The following is a 10,300-nucleotide window of genomic DNA, read 5'->3' as shown; positions in this document are numbered from 1 at the left end:
CGTTCTACAAGGTGATGTGTTTTAGCTTACATTTGTGGAAAGCTACAACACCATGTATTCACCCCTCTCCTGCCCGTGAGGCTGTGTTCTTCTGACAGGTAAACTATAGTCTAGAGGCAAGAGCCTAGCTGGAGCCACAAGGCAGTCTTTCACAGCTGCATACACCAAAGCTTCACTCAAGGGGAGGATAGAGGTGATTCTGCTTGTGATGTATAGATGTTTTGTACACAATCCAGCTGCCCTTGCTACCTTTGCCAGAAGGAAGCAGACTATCATTCATAGCAACGTGGAGGATGTTTTTATCTTCCTTGACTTGCTTGTGTTTTCACCAAAAAGCTTTTTAACTCCCTTCAGGGCACTGATAGCAGATCAGACAGCTTTTAAAAAAAACATGAGTAGATTTATTGATATATGCATTTCCTTTTTAACTTACAAGTAGAGTCTCACATTAATTTTGTAATCTTGTATTAACATTAATAAAACATTTAAAAGGTTATATAATAAAACCCTGAAGTTTCAGATGTACAAAGTAAGAGATAGGGATTAGACAGTAAGAGCTTTCTGGTTTTGTGAAACTTTGTAGTGCCAGCCTTCATCCCATACCATAGCTCAGTGTTTCAACAGCCTATAACAGGTGCAGCCACAGATCTACCGCTTGGTATTGATCCAGTGGTATCTATCAACTCGCGGTCCTGTGAAAGCAGCTGTTGGCCTGTAGACTTTGTAACCCCTGTGCTGGACATAGTATGAGCCATCAGTCATATAGGTCTTCCTATGAAGATACTGAGACCAGGGCTGTATGGGTGCCTTGCAGTAGTCATTGAACTAAACAGCAAGAAATGAGATAATGTTAAAGCGTGTTTGGGAAAGAGGGGAGATTAGTCTGGCCATCAGTTGTTAAGTCTATTGCATTCCTTCATGAGGGAACCTAGAGGGCAGATGCTAGCTCTTACTGAAAGCAACATGCCATTACCACATGCTTACCTGGTAGACACTGTTAGGATTGCTGACAGTAGGGATAGCTTTTGGCTCCTTGTTGAAGCTCTCCTCATCTGAAGAAATGCCAGAATGATAGTCTAGTGCTGCTCTGTCAACAGCATAGCTGATCTGCTGAGGAAGCTCTGGGTTCTCCTCTCCTTCAAAATGTGCAATTGTGAAGGGCCGGTTCTTCTCACCATATCTGAAAGTGACTGTATTTGTATAATGCAGCTCTGCACTGGCAGTATGGACATCTGTTAGTAGTTAGCTGACACTAGTAAGTAAGTACACCCTCAGACACTAAGACTCTAGTAACAGGCTTGGAGTTGATCGAGTTTGTACAGGGCACTTGACATGTTAGCCATAGCTTCTCAACTCACCTGCAACACACCTCAAATGGATCAACCCATAATGTCATCTCTTTTGGCAAACCAAGCTTATTAAAGTCCACATTACTCTCCACACAAGCTTGCTCTAGCAGTGGATCTCTTGTCTGATGTCTGTTTATCCTTATACACCTAGGTAAGAAAAAAGTGCAGATGGATTTAAGATTTCACTACGACTTTGCAAGTTCTGCTCGTACAGAAGTATACTTAAGTTCACTATTTATTTTCTCAACACATTTAGCCTGTTGATGCAAGTTCTCACTTACAGCCCCAACCGGCAAGTTAGCCTAACAAGCTGATTTATAAACCCAAACAAGGTTTTGTTTTAAACACATAATGCAGCAACTCACTTCATTGGTAATTTTTAAGAGAATTAAAAGCAGTTACAACAATTCCACAAGTCAGTTTAAGACCACTTGAATTCTGCATTCAAGAAGTCAGAAGGCTACTCAAGACACTTTGTGCACATTGTCTTAAGATTTCCACCTCAGCTGTCTAGTCTTACCTACACAAGCACACACTGTGAAACCACTTCCAGAATAGGTGCATCTTTACCAGTTAATAATAGTTCTTCCCTCAAGCTTAAGGGATAGCTAAACGGTTCTCTTTCAGTTTTGTGTCACTTGTTTCCAATTTAAGGTCTCCAGGCACTGAAAGGGTACTCACTGCATCTTGGATGTCATGCAAAGGCTCCATTCCCCCTCCCCTTCTACTAAGGGTCCTCTTACCTGAAGGCTTGTCCTCTGGATGGATTGTCCAAGTACCAGTGATTCTTATACTTTTCAAACAGTATTGTCGTCAGCTTAGCTGCAAATTTCTCCATTTTATGCTTGCTCAGCTTGTCTTCCCTTTTCACTAGCCTTGTGATGAAAAAGACTGTGGCAGCAATTTCATCTTTCATTTTAAATTGAAGTGCACAAGGTGCTTTAGCTGTTGGATAGTCATCAGTAGAGATGAGACACTACACTAGAGAGATTTAATAACATTAAGGTACTATCAAGTTCCAAGGATAGATATTGCAAAACCTGCATAAGCCATGACAGCTAGAGCCTGGATAAGCCCAATTGCCAAACAACTGAAAAATTTACTTCTGGGTAGTGAAATCAACTTAATGCATTACTAGAAGGCACTCACACTAGGCAAGTTAACAGAGCATTTTAAAAGTCTGAAAGATAGTATTCCTTATTATATGTCATATATATTACAGTCGACAACCAGTAGTTCTTACAATTACAGAGTTCTTTTACACACAATGAAGAGCACAAACATTACCTTCTCAGACCAGAGTTGTTGAAAACCTGAGATATGCTTTATAAACAGCTTCAAATAGTCACCAAGGAAACAGATCTAATGCTACAAGAACCTATATCACTTATATACAGAAAAAAACAACACCCAAATCCTCCCTCACTCTTCCTCTAGCATAGCTTGCTTAGGGTTTATATAGAACAGGAAATCATGTGGCTCTGAGGAATATAACAGTATTCAGGTGTGCACCATTAGACTAACTAACATGCTGGTTTCAAAGCTATTTCCAATCTACTTGGTTTTATTCCAATATCAGCTCCTTCTTTTAGAGTATATTTAATTGATTCAGTACTCTATTCTGTTGTGTCCATCAGTCTATCTCATAAACACCTGTGAAATATTTAAGTGAAATATTCACTGTGAGAAAAATAGTACCAGGCTTATTAATTAATTATTAAAATTGCACTTGACTGCTTCTAGCAGACTTTACACAACACAGTTACTTTCCTTATGAAGCCCTCACATTTGGTATTCTTTATTTTGAAACTTGCATGACTGTATTTATCATAACATTAATCTTCCTAGTGATCTGTATAAATGTTCACATTATTAGTATAGCTTTATTTTATTTTTGAGGCATTGCATACAGAGTGTGAGTGGCTCTGTTAAAGAGTTCATATACAAGCAGTTTCTCAAATGTGAGTGCTTCATTGTTTAAAACTTCAGGCAATAGTTAGCTGGGGAACATTCCGAGAATAGCTGATGTGTTCTTTTTTCCCTTAGCAGTCTCAGGAAGTTGTGCCTCCAGTGTCAGATATCAGGAACTGTCAAGACAAAAGAACAAATAAAGGTAAAAAGAGCTGAGCATTTAAACTGGCTCTTAATTTGACTGTAGAGGTTGCAGCCAAGCAATTCCAGTGCTTACATTTCAGTCTTGTGAAAGATAAGAAAAATAAAGCATGAAGGCACAAATTTACAGAAGTACACATCTTTGCAGAAGTGTACCCTAAACCATGAATTTCTGGCTATTTCTGGATTTCTTTTCTCCTCCACTCACATATTTAGTTCCTTGCTCTTTGCAGTTGCTTTCTGCATCACAAAAAAAGACTTACCAAGGCATTTAGTAGAAACTCTGGTTTTAAGGAATAAGTAAGAAATTACAAAAAAAAGATGTCTTCTCTTACTTTTTCTCACATGAAACTTTTGAACACATAGATTTTGCTACAGAGTGTAGCTGAACTGCCTAAGAAGTGGGCGTTATGAAAAATGGGGCTTTGTTTCTCATTTTAAGAGTGAATCCATCGATGAGAAGGGTTAGACTAACAGATACAGCTAGGTACAGATCTCCTATAAGTAGGTCTTCACAGACTCATTCTTGACTCACTGTATGCTTTATGGTGGATTGTCATCTCTCTAAACAGCACTGGAACAATCTTCAATCCTGAGAGGCAATGTCTTGTAACATTCTAACCCTGCAGGATTTACTCATAGCTCTGCCAGAGCTGTACATTCCTGAAAAGCATTCCAGCATTCTCATCTAGCCACCCCTGAGGTCCCCACATATTATTTCCCCAAGAGATGACACTTGCTTCGTGAAGTATCTTAAATGTCTAAGAATTTTCTACTGGAGTTATAAACAAGTATCCCAAGACTTTGCAGAGGAAAAAGCTAGGATACATGCAAAGTATGAGGCAAATGCAATGAACTGACCCCTTTTCTAGTGTCTTTACTTCTAAGAAAATGCAGCGGGGAGCAACTATCACAGATCTGGGGTTTTTTAACTCTGCTGACAAAATCAGTGTTCAGGAAAATATCAAATGAGAGCAAGATTTGCCACCTAAAAATGACGGATAATGCACATATTTATAGTTTTCGAAGTTCTTCTCAATAACAGTTTAGTCCACTCAGGGTTTCACGCACAATCACAGACATACAGACTGTGACTCCTCTAGGGATGATGCTGTCTTTCTTGCCAAAGCTTAGGAAGTTGCTGTTTAGTCTGGTTTCTTTGCCTTCATGTCATTTTTTCACAATATCATATTATAATCTAATAAAAGATATGACTTCTTCCTATAAACTTTGATTTCCTTTTATTCTTGAACTATCAAGGCTAAAATAACATTCCCACTGCAAAGCAGCAGCAGGTATCATAGGGAGTCCATCCCCTGCCCTGGAGTCTATTATTTGATCATAGCTTCCATGTGGGATCTGACCCTGACACAGTTCAGTCTCAGGAATTATTAGTAATATTATCAGTAATATTAGTTACTGTCTTTTCTTCAGTAAATGCCAAGCTGGTTGGGATCAGTGGGACACGTCAGCTGATGGGACTTTGAACTGTCTCCTGCCTTCCTACTTTCTCCAACTTGTCCAGGCAGGCCCTTTGAGTTAGGAAATTCTGTGACAAAAGAGTGAAGTGACTAGATTCCACAAAGGACAATCAAAGAGAAGTCTGAATCCCTACAACACCTCCTTTTGTTGAGTTACTTGTTCCCATAGTTAACATACAAACTGCAAGTCAGCAGTAAACAAACTCTTCACCTGAGAAACCACATTACAGCAGTGCAATCAAATCATGCAATAAGGTGCTATTTCTTGGATGTTTGGAGGCAAAACCCAGGACAAACTGCACAAATTTATAACAACAAACACAGGAAAATTTAAGTAAAGTTCTTGGCAATTCATCCAGTTGGCTCTAATTACTAAGGTTGTCATTGATACAGAAGTAAGGTTCTGAGAACTTTTTAACTTGGTATTTTTAATATCATGCAGGAGTTCAAAAGTATTTCTGTTAATGGCACAGAAACCAGAATAGCAGAGAGTATTTGTGGCTTCCCATTTCAGTGACAAGAAAAACTGACTCTTTTAATTAGGTAGATTAATTGAACTCAAATCCTTCATAATGCTGTCAGTTGTCACTGACTTGAAGAAAACGTAGCCCTGGGTACTCTATTTGGATAATAAGCAGCTAAGAAACAAAATGTCAAAACCAAAATTTGAACAGTCCATCCTAATGCGAGATCCACTAACAGTCAACAAATTGTGCTCCCGCTCATTCCCAGTTGCACCCAAACAGAAGCTGTTAGCATCCCAGCAGATTTTGCAAAAAACATGATGAATAGCCAAGTGTTCTGACTGACATGATGCATGAGATAAATGAGTAGACATTTGCACCTTTTGTTAAATGGTGCTGTTGTTTTTTAATCCTTATTAGGAAGAGAAAAAAACCAAACCACTAAAAAACACTGCATTACAGTGCCTGGACATTCATGGGACTGGTCCAGAGCTCACTGAAATCAATGGAAATCCGTCCAAAGACTTCAGTGGGATTCAGATCAGGCCCCTAACTCAGCACAAGCATTCTTAGCCAGATTAAATTATGGGTCTCCTGGGTCACCAGGCAAGCCTAGGCATGAACTACAAAGGGAAAGAGTCAGGCACAGTTTCTCTAGTAACTGCAGGCCAAACCAAGAGCAAACACTGTTTCCCTAAACACACTACTGGCAAGAGTTGCCCCTGCAGAATTTTTTGCAGTTTTCTTGCTTTAAAGGATTGAGTAGATGGAACTAACACAACAAAGTGCAGCTTGCTAGTAGCAATCTTCCTTCTACAAGCCATTTGATTTTTGTGGATGATGGATGACAGACAATTTCTCCAGGTAAGCAGCTGAAGTCCATAACTATTGATATAAAAATCAGTAAGCCTGAGTTATTTCCATATGGGAAAACATCCTAGGTGACAATCTTCTTAGAGGAAAGCACTTTGCATTTGCTTTGTCAGGCTATATGCTGTCCTGATCGCATTCAGAAGTATCATGTAACAGCAATGTACAAACAATAGTAGTGCTGCATGAACACAGCACCAATTCAATTGACTATGCCATTATGTTGGAGGGCAGAAGAAACCTTGTATCTGGATGTTAAAAACTTACATCTCTGTTTAAATCATGCAGTCCCTCTGAAAAGAACTATTTTTGACTGAAACAAGACAGAAACTGATTCCAATCAAAGCCACAAACTAAAATTTTAATCTGTTGATTGCTCACAAATTTTCCCTTTCAGCTTATATAAGTAGACATTTTCTGGGCCTGATGAAAGAGCTTAAGAATAGGTATTTCATAAATGAACCATGTTCCGATTAAGGTTTTCATCTTTACTTGATTACTTAGTTACTCAATGGGTGTTCTGTAAAAACCTAAGTGATAGGTACTTACAGATAATTTTTCTGGTTAAAGATTTTACCATGAGTACTGTATTTTATTATGCAAAGCGCACATGACAGTATGACCATGCTAATTACACTGATCAGGAGGAGCCTCCTGCCCAAGGAAAACACTGGTGTAAAAGGTCTTTGAAACAAGGTCTGTGAGAACACCCATATTGTGCAGGTAAACAGGCAAACCACGATGGTATGACAAAACAATGATGTCATACAGGGCAGATGCAGGAGCTAAGATGTAACTGCTAAGGAGGTATATTCCACAACTATAGAAGATGTTCTGGCTCGCAACTCCATCTGTAACACTTGACTTCAGGACCTGCTTTTACCCTCATTTTGTGAACTGTCATCTTCCTTTGCAGAAGAGAAAAACTCTGCAGTTCATGGGGCTATGTAGCAATGTTTAACACCTTCTAATACTTTTAATTCAATTCATTTTACAATAGAGGAATTGGGAAAAGCTTAAATTTGCTTGAAGAGGATCTTAAATGTTTGAGCACCACATATTGCTAGAATTTAATTTAAGATCATCAGTCTTCAGTGACTTAAGCAATAACATAAACTTAAAAAAAAAGACTGGTGCTAGTCTAGCATGTTCTAAAATTAAATAGCAAAGGAAAGACTGCAAAGCTGCCTGGGCTTATTTTATGCAGCCTAAGAGCTATTGCTGTAGCCTTGCAAACTTTTCTGCTAATGTAATCAAGTGTTGATTACTTTTGTCAGTTCTTTCTTCCTCCCTATTTGCATGTCAGAAATGACAAGAGATTTAAGCCATCCAGCTGGACACAATTTACACGGGCCTTATAGAGGTATGCAGTTCTCAAAGAGGGTGGAATGCCCAGAAATTTCTAAAGGACAAGCCCTTCAAAAGCATCTCAGGTCAATTAGATACCCCAAATCACTAGACTCTCTTGGAAGTCTTATTTTTACAGTGCTTGTGGATCACATCACCAGCTAAGAATCACATCTTGCCACTGTTGCTAACATAGCAGGGAGGAGCATGTTGTTTTTCTCTTGCAATTCCTCCTCCCACACAAAAAGGGGCAATGCAGAGCACAAAATATCTTTTTTCCTGCTCTATCTCAGTTGCCAGTGTGGCTAGCATGGAGCAAAGGACAGCCTGAAGTGGGGACAGTCAGCATTGTACCAATCGATACAGGCTTATCTATCTGCCTTCTGCCCCTCCACACATAAGGGGCAGCAGGATGGGGTTGTTTTGGTGCTGATTGTGAGGAAAAAAAGAGCAAAGGGTTACTTAGAGAAACATAACCTGAAATGCAAGGGAGTGAGAGGATGGCAGTGAGCTGAACAGGTCAAGAGCAAGCACACAGAAATGGCTGGCTAGGCCCCCAAGAAATAGGGAGGGAAGTGGGGTGGGTCACCGTTGGGTGAAGATGTGCAGCATGTGCCTCCCACTGCAGCCCAGTGCCAGCAGCACAAGACATTCATCCTTTTGAGCTGTTAGTCTCTCTTTTTTGGGGCCTCCTGCTATGGTAGCTAGAATCCTGGTATGAATAAAACCAGGCTGAAGCCCTAGTATCCAGATGTCAGCCTAGAGGCGTGTGCCTGGACTGCCACATGTGACACTAAAGCCTGGATCACCTTCGGCGTCTGTGACACAACCTGTAGCCATTTCTCAACAGGAGCAGGGTGGAAACTCCATGTGTGCTCCGTATTGACTTTGCCCATAGAAACCTCTTTTGCAACAAAGCTTCCTAGGGCAAGAGCCATCTGCATGTTTCAAAGCAACAGTCCAGTCTCCATGCACAAGCCCCAGCTGAGTGACCATGACGACAGAGTGTACACAAAGGTTACAGGTATGGGGCTGACCCACAGCCCAGACTGGAGACACTCCAACCCAGGAGTCCCAACGGAAGAGATGGGGCACCCGGGGGCCGCCTAAGGAACCATCCCCAGAGGCATGTCTGCCAGTGAAAGACTGCTAGGTGCTCAGTGAATAGGTTGCTGTGCTAGCCATGGAAAAGGGAAGGAAATGAAGAGTGAAGAAGCTAGCCACTTTTCCCTTTCCATTAAATCTTTTTAACTATTTTATTATAAATGCAGTCCTTATCAGGATTATTACAAGGTAAGCTTCTTGAGGGTAAGTCCGGAATTCTTTTTATGCATTTTAACAATAAGGCATGTATGGGTGAAAGCTAGCAAAATTGTTTAATTGGCAGACAAACTTATCCTTGTAACCTCACAGACTCTGTCTCGTTCCTGATTTAGGAATAGCCTGATAAATCTATATAAAATAGTTTTGTCACATTATTAATTGCATACACCTCTATTAGACACAAGGCATAATTGATTATAACTACTTACATATATTCTGTTTTGTTCTGCAGAACAGATTTGCTAATTTCTTTAGCTACCACAAATTAGCGTAAAAGGTTTGAGCAGCCTGACATCTGACTACCAACATGATCTGTGTTCCTGTATTTTTCTGGAAAAAAAGTTTTCTGAAGTTCAGGGAACTTGTGAAATTCTACCATTCTTACTGCCGCTGTAGTTACATGCAGTTTCTTCTGAAAATGTTTAAATGGAAATTTTACAAAACCAATGCTGTAGGACATTAACTCAAATGCCCCAACTAGAGAACAAGCATAAGTAGGATCACTGTGACATAAGCACTAACAGCTGACATGCTGTAAACCAGGTAGAATGTTATTCACGTTGAACATTTTGTCTTGGCCCAAATTTGCAGCTGTATTTGCACTTCCAGCTCTGCATACAGCTACCACTTAGTCCACATTCATGCAGCAAGGACTGCATGCCAAGGCTTTTCTCATTTCCCATTTCCATTGTGGTGCATTATAATAATTTAAATTTTAGTTATTTCATTGCTTTGTCTTTGCACTCCTGAAATGATCTTTGTGATGCATCCACTGCACTTTTTAATTATTAAGAACAATTAATTTGTGATATAAAGACTTTGGATTTAGTAGAATAACCCTAAGGGTTATATGACCGATGTTTTCCATTATTGTCAATTGCTTGTTTTTATAAGAGCATTTGAGGAGATAGAGTATGTTAGTATAATTATTCGAAGTGCTTTCTTTTTTCCTAGGTTTGAATGCCATAACCCCATCACAAGAGTAGTCCTTGGTTTGTAGGCAGTGTAGTTAGCTGATTGTATCCATTGCTTCGCAATCACTAACTTCACTGCCATCAAAACAAGGCACAGGATTCCCTGCTACAATCTCAGTACAGAAAACTGCACTACAAAACTTCCTTACGACATCCTTATTCCTAGTGCAAAATTATTAATAATGTTTATTCATTTACAGCTTTATTTCCAGAATTTTAGCTGTCCAACAGAAGCATATGGTATATGTTGGCAATATCAAGTGAAATCTTAGATTTCTTGAAGTTGGTGCTAAAATCCTTAGGAACTTTCCTGGAGCAAGAATGCTGTCTGTTGTGTTTAAATTCTTTAGCCACATGAAGACTTATTGTATACTTAATTG

At 39.6% G+C, this 10,300-nt stretch overlaps 1 protein-coding gene across 4 annotated transcripts; it reads right to left on the bottom strand.

Annotated features, from left to right (window-relative positions):
* Positions 1 to 378: 378 nt before the first annotated feature.
* BTG4 (BTG anti-proliferation factor 4) lies at positions 379 to 2,775 on the bottom strand. Of its 4 annotated transcripts, none has more exons than XM_050911012.1 (5): positions 2,637 to 2,775; positions 2,093 to 2,330; positions 1,359 to 1,496; positions 985 to 1,180; positions 379 to 825 (listed from the first exon to the last, which is right to left on the bottom strand). In XM_050911012.1, exons 2-5 carry the CDS (start codon positions 2,263 to 2,265, stop codon positions 649 to 651), a joined length of 684 nt encoding a protein of 227 aa, XP_050766969.1. In that variant the 5' UTR covers positions 2,266 to 2,330; positions 2,637 to 2,775; the 3' UTR covers positions 379 to 648. The 4 variants fall into 4 exon arrangements, with proteins under 4 accessions (XP_050766969.1, XP_050766970.1, XP_050766971.1 ...); XM_050911013.1 differs by having other exon boundaries at positions 2,093 to 2,325; XM_050911014.1 differs by having other exon boundaries at positions 2,093 to 2,294.
* Between the last annotated feature and the right edge of the window lie 7,525 nt (positions 2,776 to 10,300).

This window comes from Gymnogyps californianus, chromosome 25 (assembly GCF_018139145.2).
Source record: "Gymnogyps californianus isolate 813 chromosome 25, ASM1813914v2, whole genome shotgun sequence".
Taxonomy (NCBI): domain Eukaryota; kingdom Metazoa; phylum Chordata; class Aves; order Accipitriformes; family Cathartidae; genus Gymnogyps; species Gymnogyps californianus.
The sequence above is the reverse complement of the archived record's forward strand: the minus strand, read 5'-3'. Positions and strand labels throughout refer to the sequence as shown.

Coding starts and splice junctions, on each gene's coding strand:
- BTG4 (XM_050911012.1), bottom strand. CDS start 2,265: ATGAAAGATGAAATTGCTGCCACAGTCTTTTTCATCACAAGGCTAGTG. Junction 1,181..1,358: donor CCATTTGAGGTGTGTTGCAG/GTGAGTTGAGAA, acceptor AGTCACTTTCAG/ATATGGTGAGAAGAACCGGC. Junction 826..984: donor ATCCTAACAGTGTCTACCAG/GTAAGCATGTGG, acceptor CTTGCTGTTTAG/TTCAATGACTACTGCAAGGC.